Source organism: Cucumis sativus, chromosome 4 (assembly GCF_000004075.3).
Source record: "Cucumis sativus cultivar 9930 chromosome 4, Cucumber_9930_V3, whole genome shotgun sequence".
NCBI classification, from domain to species: domain Eukaryota; kingdom Viridiplantae; phylum Streptophyta; class Magnoliopsida; order Cucurbitales; family Cucurbitaceae; genus Cucumis; species Cucumis sativus.
Window position 1 is genome coordinate 26,561,840 of NC_026658.2, and position 24,204 is coordinate 26,586,043.

A 24,204-nucleotide genomic window follows, 5' to 3' on the forward strand; every position below is an offset into this window, starting at 1 on the left:
CTGAGATATTTCAAAAGAGTACAAGTATAAGTCACGAATTGCTAGGCGCAAGTTTAAAAACACTATTTTTCTATTTCAATCATTTTCACAAACAGCTTCCAAACTAAAAAAATTTTCCCACTAACCACTCACTCTCTAACTTTCAAAGATTCCTTGATCTACCATAAACAATACGATTATTAAGATTTTACGATGAAACAATCACATACATAGATCACATATATATGGGGAGGGGGTGAATGAAAAGGTGAGAAACTATTCATAAACGTAAAAATTTCTTACACCCTACTAATTAAAATCAGAAAAGGGAAAGACACAAAAGTGAAACGTATTAAACACTAAAGAGTATGGGTCCCGAGTGTGGGTCGTCGTCGATGAGAAAACAAGTGTGGATTGTTGTCTTCGAAACGTTTAGATTCAACGTCGCAGTGGGTCTCCCATCGCAGTGGGTCTCCGTCGCAGTGGGTCATCGTCGTTGAGAAGAAAGTTCATGGAGATGGAGAAGAATGGGGTTGAGGTTGAATTTTTTGGGTTCTATCCTGAAGATGACAAGGAAGAAAGGGAAAATAAAAGTAAGTTTATATTTTAATAATTTTTAATGAAAAGTTGGAGGGAAATATATTTTAATAATTTTTAATGAAAATTATATTTTATTATTTATATTTAATGATATTTAAAAACTGTCATAGATTTATGATAGTTAAAAACTGTCATAAATTATTCGAATTCGAAAAATTCAATCTTTTTCGCCAAAAACAAGAATTTTGACATTTTGTGATAGTTTTTTCTTGTCTCTTTCCAATTTGAGATATATGTAACTGTCATAGTAGATAGGTTTTGTTGTAATGTATATGGTTACTAATACATTGTGATAAATTTGCAAGTTTGATGATTAACGCTCTAACAGAAGATTTAGAACCTTTTCAAAATACTTGAAATTTCAAATAAGTTGAAAAATAAAAAATAAAAAATGAATAAGTTTTAGTGATGTTAAAAGTGATTGTAATTAAAATGCTCATACATTTCATATTTATTTATTATTTATAATTTAATAAATTAAGGTACTTAAAATATTATCACAATACAATATTTTTTCCTCACAGCTCTATTAATCATCAATACATGTATACAAAATACAAACTTTAGTTTAAAAATTTTATACAGTTTTTATCCATCTTGACACTCATTATTATTATTATTAATTATATTAGTGAGTGTTTGAGTTTTGACACTCATTATTTATTTCACGACATTGTAAGTTAGACATAAATTTGAGTTAGTGCGATTTATTGATTTAATTTTAATGATTTTTGTGGGTTTTAGTGCCATTAATTTTTAAGATAGTCATTAACAAATAACAAAGGTTCAAACACAAACAATACACAATAATAATACACAATAATTATAGGTTGCAGTTTGCACCTTATACGATCTCAATAAAGACAATAAAACTTTTATTAAATTTAAATGTTGAAAATTAAAAGAAAAACAAAAAACAAAAAATTACTGTCTATTTGTCGAGGGTAAAGAATTCCAAAAAGTAAAAAAAAAATCTTTCTAAAGTGTAGTAAGAAAGATAAAGATAATATGTAATAATTTTGTAAATTTAGAATTTGTTGGGAGGTAAAAAAGTCTCATAATGATTTTTTTTTTAGAATTTTTAAGGCGTAGTAAGGTAATAAGATACTAAGATTATGTCATTATGTTTATACTTTGTAAAACCAACTATAACATTTACAAAATATTAGTGTCTATTTATGGTTTAGACTGTTTTTACATTTTATGTATATTTATTACGGATAAATGATGATATATTTTAAATAATAAAATTGTTTAAAAATATTTATAAATATAGTAAAATATTACCTTGTATGTGTCTATACAGTTCGTTATATTCTACTCATTTATATAATCTTCCTTATTTTTAAAATGGACGTGGACTCTTTATAAAGTGGCACAACTTATTTAAAAATAACTTATCATAAATAATCTCTTATTTTTATTATTACAATTTCGACAAAGTATGTATGTTATTACTTGTCACCAATGAGATTTTTTTTTCTTTGTTTAATATATCTTCTATTTTAAAAAAAAGTTATACATGTATGGATATGTACAAGTGTATATTTATGTACACATACGTACGTACATATACATACATATAATATATATAGTCCGCGCACAAAAAGTTACCTTGTACGTAGGCTCAAAAGGACCATTGCGCATGTGCCTTTAGCCATTAAGGGGTCATTTGGCCCCTCGGCTTGGAGTTAGATGAGTTTGACATTTAATGCCAAGCTCATGAACCCCATGGTTTAAACGGAAGGGCTTAGGACAAGGGGTAAACGGGAGGGTTTAGGTCGGTTATTATTTACGAAATAATAATAAAAAAACTCTCTCTCTTTCTTTCATCAATTTTTCAATATGTTTCATCTCTTCCTCACTTTATTTTTTTAACCTAAAAAAAAGTCCCATTTCTTTTTAGATCTCATCTCTTTCTCTCTTTCTCACCATATGATTCTAACCTTAAGGAAAAATCTGTTTGTCTTCATGCTTCCCTTGCAGGTGGTCCTTTGTCGAGCCAAACGATATAGCCAACAACAAAACGATGTCTTTTTTTTTTGTAGAGAAAATCAGAACACTGCGGGTTTGTATCTTCCATGTTTTTTTTGTTTTAGTGATTTTTTTTCCTGTTTCTTTTGGTAATTTATTTGATTTGTTCTAATGATCTTTTTCTATTTTTTTGGTAATTTATTTGATCTGTTCTAATGATTTTTTTTTCTATTTTCTATAACTTATTTTTTATGTTCTAGGGATTTTTTTGTTCCATTTTTTGGTAATTTATTTGTTTTGTTCTAATGATTTTTTTGTTCAATTTTTTCTTTTACTTTTTTTTTTTGTATTTTATGGTGTAATATTTTTTTTTTGTCTCTAATGTTGATTGCAAGATACATACACAATTTTTTTTTTTTTTTGTTTTAGTTTGTAAGATACAATTTTTTTCTTCTTTATTTTGGGTTTCAAGATACAATTTTATTTTTGGTTTGATTTCAAGATATAATTTTATTTTTGGTTTGGTTTCAAGATACATTTTTTTCTTTTGTTTTTTGTTTCAAGATACATCTTGTTTTCTTTGTTTTTTGTTTCAAGATACATTTTCAAGATTTTTTTTCTTTGTTTTAGTTTCAAGATTGGTTTCTTTGTTTTGGTTGCAAGATTGGTTTCTTTCTTTTGGTTGGAATATTTTTTTCTTTCAGATTAGTTGCAAGATTTTTTTCTTCCCTTTATTTGCAAAGATAGTGTTTTTTTCTTTGCTTCCTATAGTATTGGTCTCTTTCTTTTGATTTCTTTTATTTGCAAAGATAGTGTTTTTTTATTTGTATTAAATAATTTTAATATTTACTCTTTGGTAGTTGAAACATTTAAAATTTTATTTTTATTTTATTTGTATCCAATGCATAGTGATCATTATCTCTTAATTTATTAAGGGTGGTTGTGTGATTTGAAACTAAAATTTATTGTTGTTAATACTTCTCCTTCTTTTAATATAAATAAAGCATTTTCCCTAAACACACCACACCACCTCTCTATATCTAAAATTTAGTATATCTAGGTTGAAGTTATAACATTTTCCACTTATATTTGAGTGGTAAATTATTTTTCATCCATTTTTTTTATATACTTTGTTCCATATATAATACTACCTTTTTTTATATACTAGTCTTTGAACACGTGCATTCTACGTGACTTTTTTAACTTATTAAATTAATATAAAAATATAAAAGTCAATAAAAAAAACACATATAAAAAAATTCAATAAATTTAATTTTAAAAAATGCAAAAGATACATCATTTTTTTGAAAAAAGAAGCATAAAAGATACGCATTACTATTGTTATCATTATAACGAGTTTATTGAAAAGAATGTTGGATAAAAATGTCATCCAAAATGTAAGTGAAAAATGGAGAAGATTAAAAGTGATTTTATGTTAATTATGTTTTAATGTTTAATGTATTCTATAAGATATAATACATTAAAAAATAATCTTGCAATCAATATTAATTTCTTGAATTATAATAAAACTTTGTTTTTTTTTTCTTTCGCAAAACATGATTTTAAAAATATTTTTTTTTCCAAAGTTTATATCATTTTTTATCTGGAAGAATTTGTATCATTAAAGAAAACATGAAAACATTTATTGGAAGGACAAAAAGTTATGTTTATTTAATTTTAAGAGTTGAATAGTGTTGTTAAATTATTGAAATTTTCAAACTTTTCAAATTCTAAAATTTATTATAATTTGTTGTAAAATCATAAATTTGTTATCATTTTATTAAATACTTGATAAAACTATTCAACTTCTAAAACTTTAAACTCTAAAATAAATTGAATTTAAAGTTTTTATTATTTTTAATGAATTTTTTAGGGCAAAAACGAAAATGCTATTTTCATATTTCTACCTTTATACATCGTATTACCTTTAACACATGAACATACAGATGCCAGTTGAACTAAGCTCATGTTGGCATAATGTATTCTTTTACAAGGTTCAAGATTCCCTATTGTTACATTCTAAAAAAAAATCTTCATGGTTACATGGTTCAAACATATTTCATGAAAAAATGCATACAAACATATATTTAGATAACATGTTTGCATTCCAACAAAAAAAAAATCTAAGATTACGTGATTTAAACATCAACGAAGAAATACAAAAAAACATATTTATATATAGAAGTAAATAAATACAGCAAAATGAAAAAATAAAAGAAAACATGCTTCGTTACACTTTTTTGGAAATGAATTTAAAATTTAAACATTTAATGCTTCGTTACACTTTTTTTATAAGTGTTTGTATGTGAATTTGGTTTTTAAAGATTTCTCTAAAATATATTATTTTATAAATGAATTTTTTAAAAATATATTATTTTAATTTGCCAAACACTACCATTTTTTTCAAAATAGTTTTTTTTGGCAAAATTAAACACTTTGTAATCTAAACCAAACACACCCTTAGTTTTTTTTGTTGTGACTTATGATCAATTTGAATGGAAGAAAAGAATAAAATATTTATACATAAAAAATTCAAAGAGGAGAAAATTGAAAGGTTGAGAGATCATATAAAAAAGTTAGTAAGAGAGAAGAAAATGTGAATAGTTGGAAGATAAAAGGTTAAGAGAAAGATGAAAACAATGGATGTGGAAAAGAGAAGTTTAAAGTAAGAAAATTAATTAATTAGAGAGAAAAGTGGTACTTTTTAGATGTGAGGAGAGTTATTTTCGTACAGTTAGGAAGAAACATTGGAATGAGAGAACCCTAAATTAATTAATTAAGTAACATAAAAATAAAATATAGATGATCATAAGATTCAACAATCATATTAATAAAATAACTTTAAAAATTAATTTAATTTATCAATTAACTACATTAATTTTTTTATTTAAATGACAAAATTGTCTTATAATGAAATGACAAAGTTGAAACAAAAAATGTCTCTTCATCCATGTTTTTATATATACTATAAAAAAAGAAATATATATTCATAGAAATTAAAGAGGTTAGCTTCACGTGAATAACACACTCTATCATCTTCTATTTCCTATGTTACTTAAAGAAATAAGAAAAAAACCAAGTAATAAATAATGTTGTCTTCTTGTTGAGTATGCATAGCTAACAAGGTGAGTTAGGACCTAGGGATGTCAAGAAATTAACTGCATCTTTGTCTCTTTATCATCCTTTTGTATGCATCCGATCTTCTTTAAATGAATTTCCATCTTCACATGCTAAATATTGAACTTTTGGAGAAAAAATTGAGGGGAAAAGAATAAAATACTAAATAATGTTGGTAGAAGAAATCAAGAAAGCCCTTTATATAGTAATGAAAGTTAAAGAAATTTAAATGAAAAACCATTAGTCTTCCATAGCTTATAAAATTAAAAATAAAAAGATATTTAATTTCTAGAATGGAAATGAAAAACCATTAGTGTCTTCCATGACTAGTTATATTATTAAAAAACAAAATTAAAAATGAAAAAATATTTAATTTTTAATTAATTTATAAAATGTAAATGAAAAACCAATAATCTTCCTTAATTAATTATATTACAAACAAATAAAATAAAATGAATTTACCACACAAAATTAAGCTTTTATATATACAACAGATTATTATTATCCTCATCAACTAATGAAATTTGTTTTTCCATGTTCTTTCACATTTTGTTTGGAGTATGTGCATTTTGGTTCGTTAATGTGGACCTTTTTGTGTTTTGCAACCATCACGAAATAAGCTCTATTGTATTACAAGAAAATGTGACTTTCAACCACAATATTTTATACATTAATTAGTTCCACTTATCTCATCTAACTGTTTTATTTTGTTTTTTTGTAGGTCTATCTTGTCTTGCCTTAGCTTGCACATTTAGACACTTACCATTATTTAATGTGTTCTTTTCTTTTATTTTTCACATTTGTAAGTGGATTTATTTGTCAAAATTTATTTTAACTTTTGGGAATACTTTGTTTGAAATGTAATTTTATTTTATTATTTTTTCTTTTTAAGTTAATTTATATTGTTAACTTGTGGTCGTAAAAGTAAAAGAGCTACACACATGTTTTTTATAAACAAAAAACCCTCATCTATTTAAGAATAAAAATGATCATGACTTTTTATACAAACAAATGAGAAGAGTGTGTTTGAAAATTTTTTCTTAAAGAAATTTGCCTAAAAATAGTTATAGTTGATGTGATAAGGGTTTGTTATACAAAGAGTAATAATGTTCACTAAGTACATTGAATTTAAAAAACAACTGTGATCTTTAACTTATTTTTAAAGAGCGAAATTTAAATTTTATATAAAACAAAATTTTCAAAATCATAAAACGAATATAAAAGTAACAAAAAAAAAAAAAAGATTAAAGAACAAAAGCAATAAAAAAAGATTAAAGAATAAAAGCAATTTTTAAGAAATTTATTTTTAAAACGAAAGATAAATTAACAACAAATTTTTTACAAGAATTTTTGTTAGTTTGGTTTTTAAAACGAAAGGTAACTTAACTTATTACTGACTTTTTCAAACATTGGTAAGTTTGTTACAAAACAATAACTTTAAACTTTTGTTTTCAAGAAAAAAACTTGTAAAAGAAATATAGGTTTTTTTTTAAAAGCAACGCTAAATTAAAATAAAGTCTCAACAAGTTTTTGTTCTAAGACACCATTGTCTTTTATAAAATCAAAACTAAATGAAGAAATTTTTTAAATTTCATAACTCAATTATATTGAGAAAGAGTTAAGTAATTAAAAAAACAAAAAAAAAAAAAATATTTTACTAAAACTTAAAAAATAGTAATTAGGTTCATACTAGTATTATCAAGATTGATTTAGTTTTTTGTTGTTCATTCAGGGGATTTTACACCAATCTTAGTTATGGTCACACTGGTAAAAGAATTTGAACAATCAAAGCAGATGATTGTTGTGTTAGGAAACTCAACGTTAGTAAACAAACAATATTAGGGCTTTAGGAGCCTCGTGTACTAGGAACTCAATTGTTTTTGTTTTGTCAGGAACCTATCGTTGATTAAAGTACTAAGATAGCATGGACATAGAACCAAAGGAATTGATTGCAATACTTACTGTCATTTACACAACACAACAACAATGGATACTAATGTTCAATATGATAATGAGACTTGGAGATAGAAGAATAGAAAACCAATCACCACACCTAAGACACCAAATTAGGCAACTTTACTTTTTTCGTCTAATTCATGAAAGCAATCCAGTTTGTCGAGAGAGTACATGGAAGGATCGAAGATGTTTTACTATCTTGTGTACTATGTTAAGAACAAGGGGGGATTGGAAGCCACTCAATGTGTGGACGTTGAAGAGATCGTTGCGATTTTCTTGCATATTGTAGCACACGATGTTAAGAATAGGGTAAAACAATTTTCAATCATTTTTTAAAATACAACATCAATTTTTAACTTTTTGACGTAATTGTTACGTGCAAATAAATTATTATTTTTTTTAAAAAAAATCATATTCTAACTCCAATACAAAAATTTTATATATTTAATTTACCAAATCATCCTAGTTCTCGTAAAACAAATTGCCTTAATTTCTTTAAATATAACATAAAATTTTCAACTTTTTTTTAAAAGTAATTATTACGGTTGAATAAATTATTGCTTTTCCTTTGAAAGATAAAACATTTTTCTTACCTAAACATCATGTTTTTTTTTCCTCTTTCTAAATTAGAAGATTGTTGTTAATGATGAAAATTATAATGAATCAATGAAAGATATAAAAATAAGAAAGAGGAAAGAAGAAAAAAAATACATTTTGTAAAATTACGAGCATACTATGGTAAATCTTAAATCAAATCTTAAAATTAAATTGATTTTTTTTAAAAAAATTATACATTTAAAGTTTAAATACTTTCAAAAAAGAATATTTGTTATAAATTTTGGTAGGTTATTCAAGGATTCAAGAGGTTATTTAATTTAATATTAAATCGTCTCATTTGATTTTGTTTTTATTTTTTTATAAATTTAATAGAATTTGTTATTTTATAAATTTATTTAACTTAAATTTATCAGAAATATATATTAGTTTTAAAATAAAATATTTGAAAAGGTGAAAAACCAATAAAATAAGAAAAACAAATAAAAGACATGAAATAATAAAATTAAAAAAAAAAAGTTAAATACAAGGACAAAATGCGTAAACTAATCACAATTAATCTTTAATTAAAATTAATTTCGTAAATAAAATAAATTAAAAATAATACTCTTTTAAGATTATTAAATTAATTAAAAATAAATGATTTGATAAATAAAAGAGTAAAATTTTAAAAAATGAAATAATAAAACCATGGAAGAGTTGAGAAGGTAGGATTAGGGAGAGTTGAGGAGAGATTAAGAAAGAAGAGAAAGAGGGAAGAGAGGTTACGATAAACATAACAATAACTATAATAATCTTTCCCATAAACAAGGGTTGGGTTACCATAACTTTAACCCCATAGTGATAACTCTTCCCCCAAACGTCCTCTTAGGTTTATCATAACACCAACCTTCTATAACCTAACCCTTTCCTCAAACGCCCCCTTAATTATTATCACTTATGCTATTTAAACATGTCAATTAGATTCTCAGTTTGTTTAAAAGTTCATCCACTGTATGAATTCATGAGGTTACATATCCTATAGCTTTATATTAATTGCACCTTAGTATGGTTATGTATACCAAAAAAATTTAATTTTTTCGTCTTACATTTGTTATCATAGTTTCAAAATTTTTACTTCTTGTTCAATAGTTGTAGTGAACCCTACAATATAATTAAACGAAGCGAAACTAAAAACATGTTATGGAAGAAAAAAATCTTACTCTAGAAATGTAGTAATCAAGATAACTCAATTTGTTAAAATATATATCTTCGATAAAAAAAATAGGAGTTGAACTAAAAAAATTATTATAATTTTTTTATTGTCAGTATTTAATTATACATGTATTTTTATGCTAAAACGAGTATAACTCAACTTAGCATAGTGTTGTATTATTAGTTAGATATTTGATCCCTTCTCCATATTCGCATACACATATTATCCAATTCCACGTTTGAAATAAATGGTATAAAAACAATACATTAAAATCTCACATGTCAGCTATTAAAATAAATGATATGTAATACATTGTCACAATTTAATTATATGTTACTTTGTAGAAGTAGTATATGTAATTTTCAAACTCATAGCATCTATTAACATATTCAAAATATGATTATTTTACCTCAACTATTTGAAATAAATGATATTCTATCATTCAGATTGACCAACTTTATTTTATAGATATATTATGTTTTACTAAAGGAAAAAAATATATCATTATCCTTACTATATTACATAATTGATCACATTTGCACGTGTAATTATTCTTCTAAATGATTATAATACGTGATCATGTAAGTAGTATCAACACAATGTAGTTCTTTCTAACGATGAAAAAAAAAATGTTTCGAATCTAAACGATTGTGTTGACCATGCTGACTATGATAGATGATAGTTTAGATTGTATTCACACGATCGTGTAGTTCTTTTTAAACCATAAGAAAAATGCTTAACATCTAAACGATCGTGTTGACCATGCTAAATGATCGTGTTGACTATGGTAATGATTATTTAAATCATATCCACACGATCGTGTAGTTTTCTTTTAAGGATGCAAAAATGACTTCATATCTAAACAATCGTGTTGACAATGCTAAACAATTGTGTTGACCATGTTGACTAGGTAAACGAACGTTTACATCATATCAAAATAATATTTAAACAATATTGATATTCTGAATAAGAGCTCGGAGAAAGAAAGAAAAATAGAAAAAAGTAAATTTGAAAGAGGAGCTAAATAAATCTGTAAGAGATGATGAATAAATGACAAAGAACAAGGAAAAAGAAAAACAACAAATCGTTTGAAATATTAAAGGCAAATCATGAATTTATGAAAAATATTTTGCTGACTTCATATGCTTTTCATTTTTATTACACGGGTGGTAAATATTTTGATGTTTTGTTGCATTTAAGAATGTTATAAAACCGAAAGTATAAACAATATGATAATCAATTTATTTTCAATCTTGTTGAACAACGAAGTTTAAATATTCAACTTGAACGTGTTAATTAGTGAACCCATTTCTATCACCATCAAACCTTGATTTGGATTATGTATATACAAAACTAATAACACAATAAGTAAACGTGATGCTTGTAAATTTCATTTAAAACATCAAAGATTTTGAAACAAAATATATTTTATTTTCATTTTCATCAAAAGTGGAAATACACACTCATTGGGAACTTTTCAAAATGATCTATTATTGTGAAAACATACTAAGAACAAAATGTGACAAATTATGTTTGTAGGTTCAACGTTGAAACTAAAGGTGAATTGACATTTTAACTATATTAAAAATAAATCAACAAACATTAAAATAGTTAGTACCAAAAGGTCACTAAATGTGAAGAAATATAATATTATCAATAACCGTGGTAATTTTTTTAATCATTAAATATGTATTTTTTTAAAAAATTATTTTGTTTTCATGATTTGTTTAAAATATCTATAAGATATACAAATACATCGACACTCTCTCAAGACAAAGTGGTTAATATTTTATACTTAGATTGTATTTATGATTTATTTCAATGATGTTATCAACATGAGTGTAAATTAGATTTTGTACTATCAACGTCGAAATAAAAAGTTAGATTTCGAGTTTTTTGAGTGGATGACTAAATCACAGAGTTGTTCATGCAAAACAATTCAGTATAGTGAAAAGTAAGCTTAAGCTAATGTCACAACACATCACTAGAGTAGTCGTAGAATAATGGAAGCTTTAATGGCAATATTCGTTTCAATTGAACTAGTGATTAAAATGAAAACCGTGTTAGGGCTTCTCAACTATTTTGTGATGGATGAAACGTTTTTAGTTTGACGTAAACAAAATGTTAGCTTGGAATATTTTAGGATTGAATAATGGAGTGATATGAACAATATGGTAAAAAAAAAGGTGTTAGATCAAGACATTTACCATGTGTGACGATGGGAAATCGAAAAATACGAGAACCTTATCTCAAACGTTAATCGATAGGCTGGGAAAAAGCCACACACACTCAAAGCACTATCTCGCTAAAGCCCACCACCAAATTTCTACCTTCTTTGCCTTCACCACCATATGTTTTTCAAAACATTCCTCATCCACTCCAACCTCTTCAACTCTCTTTCACTCACCACTCTCTTCTTCTGGTATCTACAACTCTTCTAATTCCAACTCAAAGACGCTCTTCAATGTCATGTGGCATGCTCCAACAGGTAGCTCATTCCCACTGCTGATTACCCATTTTCTTGTTGTTAGGTTTTACCCTTTTCATTTGCTTCCATCAGCTTTTTGATTGTTTTATTATATACTTCTGTAATCACTTGTGGGAATTCCGTTTTGTTGGGTCAGATTGAGTTCTGGGTTTGAGAACAATCAAGATACTTGCAATTCTGCTGAACCCATTTGTGGCAATTTTTGTTTGATGGGTTTGGTTGGAGTTATTGATTGATTAGGTGAGGCAAGTCCCTCATGCTAATTTTAGTTGGGAATATGCAAGGAACAGGAACAATGGCGTCTGTGGCTTCCCTGTTCAATTTGTCAGGTGTTGGAGTGGTAGGATCATCAGAGAAGCCTCGTTCACAATTTCGTGGAGTTTGTTTATCGAGAAGAGGTTTTAAAGGAAGTAATAGATGGTATTATGTATCATTTCCTCTTTGTAAATATTCAGCAACAACAACTGATTTTGTTGCCGACCAAGGCAATGCCATCTCTGTTGATTCTAATTCTTACAGAAGAAGTAAAGAAGATGATAACACAGATTTTCTTCTCAAGCCAGCCCCAAAGCCAGTATTGAAAGCTGCAGAGTCTAAGCCCCTTGTAGGTTTGAATAAAGTGACATGGGAATCTCCGAAGACTAATGGGGATTCCAACAGTAACAGAAAATTGTTAGATGATGAAGAAGAAAGAAGCAAGATGATTGAGTCTCTTGGAGAGGTACTGGAAAAGGCTGAAAAGCTAGAGACTCCGAAGTTGGGTAATAGGAAACCAGGAAGAGGTGTAGATACGCCAACAACATCAAGCTTAGGCTCTAATTCGAAGCCAGTAAACTCAATGGCGAATCGAAAATATAAAACTTTAAAAAGTGTTTGGCGAAAGGGAGACACGGTTGCATCGGTGCAGAAGATTGTAGCAGAGCCATCCAAGCCTAAAGACGAAGTTGAAGCTAAACCAAGGGGAACTAGCAAGGTAGAGCCTCAATCACGGGCTGCTTTTCAACCCCCTCAACCACCCGTTAAACCACAACCAAAATTACAAGAAAAGCCTTTGGCTGCAACCCCACCTATATTAAAGAAACCAGTTGTTTTGAAGGATGTAGGGGCAGCAACAATGACAGCAGATGATGAAACTAATACAGCAGCAAAGACAAAAGAGAGAAAGCCAATTCTGATTGACAAATATGCTTCAAAGAAACCTGTAGTTGATCCTTTTATTTCTGATGCCATATTGGCACCAACAAAACCTGTAAAAGCCCCTCCTCCTGGAAAGTTCAAGGACGATTACCGCAAGAGGAGTGTTGCGTCAGGAGGTCCACGAAGGAAAATGGTTGGTGATGGTAAAGATGATGTTGAAATCCCAGATGATGTTTCCATTCCTAGTGTGAGTACAGCACGAAAAGGAAGGAAATGGAGCAAGGCAAGTCGGAAGGCAGCAAGAATCCAGGCTTCCAAAGATGCTGCCCCTGTGAAAGTTGAAATTCTAGAAGTTGAAGAAAGTGGTATGTTACTTGAGGAATTGGCATACAATTTGGCCATCAGTGAAGGTGAAATCCTTGGGTATTTATATTCAAAGGGGATTAAGCCTGATGGTGTGCAAACTTTAGATAAAGATATTGTGAAGATGATATGCAAAGAGTATGATGTGGAGACCATAGACATTGATCCGGTTAAAGTTGAAGAGTTGGCTAAAAAGAGGGATATTTTTGATGAAGAAGATCTGGATAAACTTCAAAGCAGGCCTCCAGTCATCACCATTATGGGACATGTTGATCATGGCAAGGTATCATGATGGTTTCATTCTCTCTTTAGTCTTGGTGGTTTTAACTTTCCATTCTAAAATTTAAAAACTAAGGCTTCTGTTTGGTAACTATTTTGTTTTTGGCTTTTGGTTTTTAAAAATTAAGTCTATTTTCTCCTCAGTTCTTAGTTCTTACTATGACTTGCATCTGGTTGAATTATTAGCCAAATTTAAAAAACAAAAACAAGTTTTCTAAAAGCTACTCTTGTAAGTTTTAAACCATTTGTAAAAAATAGATAACAAATGAAGAAATTTGGAAGTGTAAGTAGTGTCTACAAGCTTAATTTTCAAAAACAGAAACTACCAAACGAGGTCTAAGCTTTGACATTTTTCCCACTTTTATTTATTTATTTTTAAATTTGAAATCTAATGAATATTATTTTTCTCTTCTCTTGACAGACTACACTTTTGGACTACATCCGCAGGAGCAAGGTAATTGTCCTAGCGTAATATTCTTTCTTGATGCTTTCCCATTCTGGAATAGACTTATGAAGTCCTAAAGAATTAGTTATTGAGTAGAGTTGGTCCCTATTTTTCTTATTTTTCTCTTGTTGTCAAGTGATCAGCCGTCTTCTTTCTTATTTTTCGTGGATTACTTGTTGGGAGGTTTTGGGGGTAGGGAACGAGGATGACTGCACTAAGAAAATTATCAATATAAAGAATATATTAGCTAAATTCGTGACTTTTTCAATCTTTTGCTAATGATTTTGGTATTTTAGTTATGTCATCTCTAAAATTCAAGTGCTACTCATCCATAGGTAGCTGCATCAGAAGCTGGTGGGATTACTCAAGGAATTGGTGCTTATAGGGTGTTGGTACCACTTGATGGCAAGTTGCAGCCGTGTGTGTTCCTTGATACTCCAGGGCATGAAGTATGTACTTGCACAATCCATACGTTACCCGTGTCTTGTCTTTCTAAAGTGTGGCATTTCTACGCTATTTTGTATTTTCTGCCTTTTTTTATGTATTCACTGTCATTAGATGAAATTTTAGGCAACTTGTTATCCGTTGCATTTTTTTTTGTGGCGTAATTTTCTCGGACAGGAACTGTGATTACGTGTTAGATGATGTATAATGTCCATACCTGTAGGCGTTTGGAGCCATGAGAGCTCGTGGTGCTCGGGTAACAGACATTGCCATCATTGTGGTGGCTGCTGATGATGGAATCCGGCCACAGACAAACGAGGCTATAGCTCATGCCAGAGCGGCTGGAGTACCGATAGTGATTGCGATAAATAAGGCATGTCAGCAGTAAAAACATCTCTTCTAATATCTCCACTCTACAATTGTGTAGAAATGTTTATAGCCAAGAGAAAAAGGGTCATGGTATAAGCATGTTGTATGCCCTAGTAAAAGCATATAAGTGAAATTATTGACTGATTTCTCATTTCCTCCATATTTTTTCAGATTGACAAAGATGGTGCTAATGCAGATAGAGTGATGCAAGAGCTTTCCTCTATTGGTTTAATGCCAGAAGACTGGGGCGGTGACATCCCTATGGTGCAGGTAAATATCTCTCAAACGAAGAAATTTTCCTTGCATATCTCAATGATTTTATCTATTTGCAAACTTACCCTTAACATTTTCCAACAGATTAGTGCTCTTAAAGGGCTGAATGTGGATGATCTGTTGGAAACAGTGATGCTTCTTGCTGAGGTAAGTGAAATGTTATTATTTATATGATTTTGGTTTTAGTATTTTAACATCTTAAAATAATCCAATTGTGATTTCTCTGGCTGTTCTCATCATGACTGATATCATGATATTTATGGGAAACTTCAATTCCTTCCCAATATCTCATATACATGCTTTTCTGTGGTCATCTTTGTAGTATCATGCATGTGTGATTAGTATAGATACAGGGTACAAAAATATGCTTGCATTTGTTTTTTTTAACTTAAACTATGGGAATGATGTTAATTTTTTGCTTCATGTGGGAACATTTGTCATGCGTTTTTCTTTCAGACAAGAGTTTGTCATGCGTTGCTTGACTGTCAGTTTTCGTAATTACTGAGTTCACAGCTAAGAACTCAATTTTATGTAATTTTAGATTTTCATTTTTCATGCAATGTTGTATCAATGAGTGCTTCGAATCGAAAATTATCTATATATTTGTGTTCGCAACATAAGATGTGAACTTGATATCATATTGTGCCTTGCTGATTTTATGGAGCCTAATAATAATTTAACAAGCTGATCATAAATCTAATTCCATTATCACCATGGCCAGGTGCACTTTTTCTAGTTGAAGTGCTATATTTATTGCCCTGCCTTTGGTAGCTTACAGCTTCAATTCACCTCACCTTATCGTTTGATGAATTCTCTTGCAGCATTTGGAAAGCATATGTTTAGATTAATCTCCTGCTGTTTATTCCCTGCTCTCATAAACTTTTCCCGTATGTTGTCTAATTTGGTCAATTTTAGTTGCAAGAATTGAAGGCTAATCCCGATAGAAGTGCGAAAGGGACTGTCATTGAGGCAGGTCTTGACAAATCAAAAGGACCATTTGCTACATTTATTGTACAGAATGGAACCCTTAAAAGGGGAGACGTTGTAGTATGTGGAGAGGCCTTTGGGAAGGTAGGTGCTTTTGAATTTTAATATTCAAAACTGCTTTTTGCTTATACATTTTTTTTATTATGTGGCACAAATTTTTTTAAAGCTAATCTGCATTCATTTAATTATGTTTTTTTTGTTGTGATTGGCGATGTCAACCATTTCTAAGGAGTTAGTATGCCTGTGTACCTATGTAGGTTAGAGCTTTATTTGATGACAGCGGGAAACGAGTTGATGAAGCTGGACCTTCTTTACCAGTACAGGTTTGTGGATTGTTACTTCTTGCTTTTCTATAATTTCATTTTTTTTTTCCAATTTACTGACTTTATGGAAATAAATAAAAGAAGCTTACTCACCTCCATCTCTCAGGGAAGTACCATTAATTTTTCTCCTTTTCCTGGAAATAACAAGCTGATCTTTCCCACGTTTACATGTACATAAAACATTGTGTTTGCATATATTTTGATTTTATTTAAATCCGCAAGAATAATGGGTGGGAATTTAATTGTGGTTTTTGTTTATGTTAAAGCATTTTTAAGCCGCCATAAATAGTATTAATCTATATATATTCCTTTATAAGAACTTCCTGTTGTGCTAATAATCTAATTCAGTGGGTTCCTGGTATTCAATCTGTCTGCAGGTCATTGGGTTAAATATTGTGCCAATTGCCGGTGATGTATTTGAGGTTGTTGATTCCCTTGATACTGCTCGTGAAAAGGCAGAATTACGTGCTGAGGCCTTGTGGTCACAGCGAATATCGGATAAGGCTGGAGATGGGAAGGTTACCCTTTCTTCTTTAGCTTCAGCAGTTTCATCAGGAAAGCAGTCTGGGTTAGACTTACACCAACTGAACATAATTATGAAGGTCGATGTTCAGGTACATTGAGGATTCTTGATACTCCTAATTATTTTCTGGTTTCTAGATTAATCTGTATTTAGTTTAAACATTTTCTCTTGTTGGTTAAAATTAGCTCTATCTTGAGGAGTGAGCCTTTTGGATTTCTAGACTAAATGTTCTATCTTGATGGATGAGCCATTTGGGTCTCTAGACTATCATTGTTAGAAAAGCTATTATGACTCTGGTCTATAAGAACTTGATTAGTATTAGTGTAAACTGTTGTATTATTGCTTTCACAGCAATAGTTTCTGTATTATTCAGAGATCAAAAGTTGTCAACATTAAGTTTAAAACAATGTTCAATTTATAGACTACGGTGATGCATATCAAGGTTTCTGGGAATGCTTTGAAGGTGTCATAAAGATTAATATCAGAATATGAAGTTGTAAAAAGAAAAGAGACAAATATGTCCAATGACAGGATTTGTGCTTTCAGTTTGTTTCCCTTCATGACGTCTTTAATCTTAGGATCCTTGAGTTTCATTCAAAAGTCGTTAAAACTGTCGTTAGAATAATGCTAAAATTTTAGTTTTCTTGCACCTGTGGTATTTTATTCTGTTAGTTTGAAAGCATTCAATATCATAAGTTTAATGAATCACATTGAAGCTTATTTATTTATTTTTATTATTTATACGTGTATTATTGATAATGTCCAGGGATCAATTGAGGCTATTAGACAAGCCCTTCAGGTGCTCCCGCAAGAAAATGTCTCTTTGAAGTTTCTTTTACAAGCAACTGGCGATGTGAGCTCCAGTGATATTGATCTTGCAGTTGCAAGCAAAGCCATAGTTTTAGGGTTTAATGTTAAAGCACCAGGTTCTGTCAAGAGTTATGCAGAAAATAAAGGCGTCGAGATCAGGCTCTATAGAGTTATCTACGAGCTTATTGATGATGTTCGGAATGCAATGGAAGGACTCCTAGAACCTGTAGAGGTCAGTACTTAAAAGTCTTGCATTTCCAAGCTTTATCGACATAATACCCTAGTTTGTGAAGCGATTTTCATTTTGATTGTTATTTACAAGAGATATTCATCCTCGGATATGCCTTAATCCTTAAGATCTGCGATTTGGTTTGCTGCATTTTAAGGCCTTGCACATTCACTTCAAAGCCATTTTCCATATTCGATGTTTAATGTGATTATTTGACAATGTATTTATTTATCATTAAAAAAAATACATGAAAGCTCCTGAAATTTTCTTTTAACTTTTATACTCTTCCTGTCAATCTATGTGATTATGGTATGCTTATACTGTTTCAAATTTTATTGCCTCACTCTGTCCATTGTGTAACAAATGATGTTCTCTGATTTTGCTTTTTGGTCTTAGTTTCTTTCTAATTTCAATGGCTAAAGATGTATAGCTGAAAATTTTCATGTCTTTAATAGGAAAAAGTACCAATAGGGTCAGCAGAAGTCCGTGCAGTATTCAGTAGTGGCAGTGGTCTTGTTGCTGGATGCATGGTAGTAGAAGGAAAATTGGTAAAGGGCTGTGGCATTCAGGTTCTGCGAAAGGGTAAAATTGCATATACTGGCCAACTTGATTCACTACGTCGGGTTAAAGAAATCGTGAAAGAGGTATGTAATACTCCGTGCACAAGTTTTTGTGTAATTAAGGGAGGGAAGGTTGTAAGAATTCCATCCCCAATCCAGTTATAAAGAACTCTCTTCAATCTATCTGACTAAAAAAATTAAGTGCAGCAAAAATGTTCAGATGAAAGGCACCATATAAGAACTTCTTTTTGTATCTCAGCAACAATACCCAGTTTACTCTTCAAAAATCCTACATCACTTGGGCCAAGCTCTACTACAGTCATTGATGTTTTATGTTTACCCATACATGATGTGATTATAGCACCAATGGTGGTTAAAAGTCTAGTGTCGTTAGGTTGAATGGTTTTCTTTTCCCTTTTCTCATTCTGTTTTTGGCTCGGGTATCGACCTCTGAGCTAACTACCAACCAATTGCTGCTAAGTCATCACCATAACGCCTCATGTCAACTTCTCGTTTGACGTGCTGGGTCTCATTCAGAAAGATGTTTGTTATGAAATTGATTAATATTAGGTGTTTAAGTGCAAGTTCATCTGATATTCCTTACTATGTTTTTCCCCTTGTTCACAAAGAGAATGCACTTTTCTATAGGTAAATGCTGGCTTAGAGTGTGGAGTTGGAATGGAGGACTACGATGATTGGGAGGTGGGGGATGCAATAGAGGCATTTGACACAGTTCAAAAGAAGCGGACACTAGAAGAGGCCTCGGCTTCAATGGCAACTGCGTTGGAGAAAGCTGGAATTGACTTGTAAAGAACCCCTAGACCATCCCTGTTTTGATAATGAAATGACAATGCCTTCTGCAATGCTTTGGCTGCCATTTTTTTGTCCAGCCAATGTTCTGACGATTCTGAGGGCGTGTTATTGTTTTGTGAATCACTTGAGGAGCAGGGTAGCGCCGAGGAACTGCAATTTTAACCACCTGCTGGTTGGGCTGTAAATAGTCAATACGTGTATTAGATCTCCAATTCTTATTGTAAAGAGGAAAACTGTTTTTTGATTCTGAATGCTCGAGTGTTCGAACAGGGAACACTGCATGATAATGGAAGGAATTTCAACAAAATTTTAATGATGCTCTAAATTTGCATCATTTTACTCCATATTGAATTTGTAACCTTGAATGATTGGCATATTCACTCAAACACATTCCAACGGTGCAGACTGATTCTCTTTTAAGAAAATCTGTCTACAAGATATGAATCAACTTTCTTCTGATTTTATAGAACAAATAGGAAATGAGATAAAAGAGGTGGAAAAGGCAAATAATGTATATATATGTATGTGTTATACACACGTGGTTGTTTTCAAATATACGAACATGAATCAAAATATTTAGATTATAAATTTTGCATTGAACTTTATGATAGAATCTAAATATTTGCATTGAACTTTATGATAGAACTCATATTTGATATTAAGGTAAAACTTTATTGATAATGTTTAGTAACTGTATTATAATTAATGGAATTGACAAAAGAATTGAGAATACCTCACTTTGTACCTTGCTCCTTTGTTATCTTGTCTCACAAATATGCACATAAGCCTACTCTCCTTCTGGTTAGATTTCTCTCTTCCCATCCCTCTTTCTTATTGTTTATTTATACTAACAATATTAACTTTCAACTACTTGATACAACTGACTTTTAATTGCCCGATTAACAGACTAACTTTTTTTCTTTCTCCTACTATATTGGTGTATGGTAGAGGGTCTATCATTACACTCCTCTATATTCACCTTGTCCTCAAGGTGAAACTGGGGATAACGCTGCTGTATTTCATCATAATCTTCCCATGTGGCCTCGTGTTTAGGTAGTCCCTTCCACTGAATTAATACCTTCCAGCTGTTGCCCTTCTTTTTAAGATAGCCACATGACTCTTTAGGTTCTGCCTGCCACTTGTGATTGTCCGTCAGATAGATCATATCGGTCTGTATCTGTTGGCATTCTCCTTTTGATGTCTTTAGTTGGGAGACATGGAAGACAAGATGTATGGTTGTTGTATCTGGGAGCCTTAGTTTATATGCCACAAGTCCGATTTGTTCTAGCACCTCGTATGGACCGAAAAACTTTGGTGACAACTTCTCATTTCTCTTCTTCCATAGTGATGTTTGTCTGTATGGTCTTAGCTTTAAAAACACCATTTCTCCCACCTTGTATTCCACTTCTTTGCATTTAGAATCAACATTTTTCTTCATCTTTTCTTATGCCACCTTAAGGTGTTCTTTCATCGCACCTAAGGCAGTGCCTCTTTCCTTTAGTTGCTCATCTAAGGTCGAGTTAGGGGTCTCATGATCTCCATAAGAGATCAAGGGGGGTGGTAGTCGCCCGTAGACTGCCTAAAACAGTGTTGCCCTTAGAGATTTTTGGTATGTGGTATTGTACCAGTATTTTGTCCAATGTATCCACTCAACCCACTCCTTTGATCTTTCCTCGTAAAAGAAATGTAAGAAGGTCTCCACTCCTCTATTAACGACTTTCGTTTGACCATTTGATTGAAGATGATATGCTGTGCTTCGATTTAACTTTGTTTCTACCATCTTGAACAATTCTTTCCAAAAGTTGCTTAGGAAAATTTTGTCACAATTGGATATAGAGCTGGGGTATCCATGTAGTCGAACTATCTCTTTCACAAATAATTCTGCTATCGTCCTGGCTGTATATGGGTGTTTGATCGATAGAAAGTGTCCGTATTTGCTCAAACGGTCTACTACCACAAGGATGACTTCAAACCCCTTTGATTTAGATAGTCCTTGATAGAACTAAGACATGCACAACGGAAAAAGGAATCGAATTTCTACCCTAATTGCCACAATTAACATGTAACCCTAAACTAATCAAGTTAGGGTTTTAGGAAATATTGCCTTTGAAGCTTTCAAAAAACTTTGATACCTTCTTGTCAATTCAAACCGAGACCACCACTAGTACTCAACTACTATCCTCTTGGACAAAGAACTGGGTTGTGCGACCCAATTTGGTGTAGAAAGAAATGGAGATAAAATGGGATTGGAAGGTAGAAATTTTTTTCTTTTGTTGAGATGTTGGAGGATAATAAAAAAGGCAAAAGTCTTCAACCATTTGAAAACTCCCCTATTTATAACCTAATTACATGCAAAAATGCATGTAATTAATTTGCCAAATCTCAACACCTAATGTTCAACTAATTATTAGTGGAACTTAGTGGGCTAGGTGTCTACATCTCATATAGCCACATATCCCATTAAGAGTTAGTGGGATTATCCAACAAAATGTTGGATTTTTCCACTAACTTACTCCAAGGGTAAAATGGTCATTAGATATTTCAAGTCAAAAGTCAAACTTTGACTTTTCTTAGTCAAAAGTCAATATTTTGACTTTTTACCATTTTGTCCGTCTTGACTAATTCCAACCTCCCGAGCATGAATCCGCATTCATTTTTCCAAAATTCAAATCACATTTGAATATAAGGCCGGTCAAAGTTTGACTTTTCAAAATCAAAAGTCAACATTTTGACTTTTTACTATTTTTGACCAATTCCATCAATTCCGAGCTTCTTAGTATGAATCCGCATTCATACTTATAGTTTGTAAAACATAAAACTCTATTTCTAATTAGAAGACCGATGACTATATCACTATATTTGTCGGTTTCTCTTTCTTCTCCCAATTCGAACAATTCAACTTATTTCATCACACTGTTCTAAGTTTAATCCATATGAGCTAGCAGGGGAACCTAATGGACCTATAGATCATGGACTCCAACGATTCAAGATTAACTAGCTAAACTCTTTTAGACCGAGTTAATCAACATTCGTTAACTAACGGGTCATTCCACTAAAGTCTCGTAGTTGCACTCCCCTCACTATAGATATATTTGTGTCCATTTGATAAAACCATAATCAGTAAGTTAATCCTTCACAGGTTGCTTGTAACCTTGGCTGGGTCAAAATACCGTTTTACCCCCAAGATTACATCTTGCTCCTTAAGTCCCACTAATCCACTATTGAACAATTGGTTTAAGGTTCAACCTATAAACTTAATCCCTCTCGGGCCAATGAGAGGGTGAGGCCCCTTGTTCAACTTGGATTCAGTGCTTAAGAGAACAACCTATCTACTAACCCTAAAGCGGGTAGGAGTGAATTCCACCTTGTACCCTATGCTCTCAACTATCCACCCGATCTTACCCCTGAAATGGGAGGCTTATTAGGCCAACGCTGATGGGCTGCCCTCACCTATGTAGATCTGAGGATAATCTCGTGTGAACAGGAGTTCATAGTTAACTCAGGATTAAGATTAAGTTACCTAGGTCATCAATAATCGAGATAATCAGTTTTAAACAGTAAACAGTGTTATAACGTAAAAAAAAAAGACTAATTCATGGTTCAGTCTTATGTAAACACTTTACATAGGATGCCCCCACTTTCATGTCTCTACATGAACGATTCAGGATCACCTCGTTTGTACTACAAAGTGGGCCGCATCCATAGTTTCTCTAAATAAGGCGCCCAACCTTTATTCATATACTATAGACTATTTAGGCTATATATACTCGAACTTGATCCACGTTTATGTTTACACATAAAGTTCAAGTTTATTCAAAAAATAGCCTTGAAACTTGATTTATTGGATTTAGGAGTATAATATTTAATTTCTCAATAACAACTTTATTGAAATAGAATATGATTACAAACTACGAGTTTTAGGACAAAAAATTCCAACACGCATCTCGCCGACTACCCGCATCATAGATCACCCTCTCCCCAAACTGCTGGATAATTGGCCCACCCTGAATCCATGGATCCAACCACACTCTACACTTCCTTCCATTGCCCACCTCCATCTTAACATGAGCTTTAAGGATATCCCACTTATGCAAGATTGCCCTAAAGTACCAAGATCGACCCACCCCAACATCGATCTCCCACAGCGATCTCCCTTTAAGGATATATGATTCCACCCAAGCAACCCACAAACTACCAGATTTAACAAGTAGCAACCATAATATCTTCAACGTGCTTGCTATATTCCAAGAAGATCCATCGCGAATAGCAAGACCTCCTTCATCAAAAGGAAGACAAACCTCATCCCAGACAACTTTAGCACCACCTCTTCCCTCCTCCTTACCTCTCCACAGATAAGCCTTCAAGCTCTTATCAACGTCTCTGTGGACTTTCATAGGAAGCATGAACACACTAGCCCAATAAACCTGAAGGCTCCTAAGGACTGAACGAACAAGCTGAAGTCTACCTGCAAAAGATAACACTCTAGCAGACCAAGACCGAATACGACTGGTAATACGCTGAATAAGGGGAGCTCCAAAATCTTCCAGAGAGGAGAGGAAGCCCAAGATAACGAACATGGAGATGACCAATGGAAAAGTCCATGTTAGCAGCAAGCCGAGAAGCTTCCAAACTATTAACCCCCACAAGAAAAATTGAGCTTTTAGCAAGATTAGCAAACAGTCTCGAAAGCTCACCAAACCTCTTAATAGTGTGTTTTATGAAACTCATAGAATGATTATCAGCTGCACAAAAGATCATCAGGTCATCTGCAAAAGTAAGATGAGT

The 24,204-nt window shown here is 31.3% G+C and overlaps 1 protein-coding gene and 1 long non-coding RNA gene across 3 annotated transcripts; both read left to right on the forward strand.

The window, feature by feature from the left end:
• The first annotated feature begins 2,357 nt into the window (after positions 1 to 2,357).
• Positions 2,358 to 6,553, forward strand: LOC116403306. The gene is made up of 2 exons (XR_004215992.1): positions 2,358 to 2,647; positions 6,392 to 6,553. It is a non-coding gene; the product is annotated as an uncharacterized LOC116403306 (long non-coding RNA).
• A 5,020-nt stretch (positions 6,554 to 11,573) lies between these two features.
• LOC101216442 (translation initiation factor IF-2, chloroplastic) lies at positions 11,574 to 19,765 on the forward strand. 2 transcript variants are annotated; one of them, XM_031883907.1, is made up of 13 exons: positions 11,574 to 11,864; positions 12,155 to 13,647; positions 14,065 to 14,097; positions 14,424 to 14,537; positions 14,756 to 14,905; positions 15,073 to 15,171; positions 15,259 to 15,321; positions 16,090 to 16,245; positions 16,419 to 16,484; positions 16,862 to 17,098; positions 17,774 to 18,049; positions 18,502 to 18,690; positions 19,255 to 19,765. In XM_031883907.1, exons 1-13 carry the CDS (start codon positions 11,585 to 11,587, stop codon positions 19,414 to 19,416), a joined length of 3,318 nt encoding a protein of 1,105 aa, XP_031739767.1. In that variant the 5' UTR covers positions 11,574 to 11,584; the 3' UTR covers positions 19,417 to 19,765. The 2 variants fall into 2 exon arrangements, with proteins under 2 accessions (XP_031739767.1, XP_011654307.1); XM_011656005.2 differs by having other exon boundaries at positions 11,722 to 11,864; positions 12,001 to 13,647.
• The last annotated feature ends 4,439 nt before the right edge of the window (positions 19,766 to 24,204 follow it).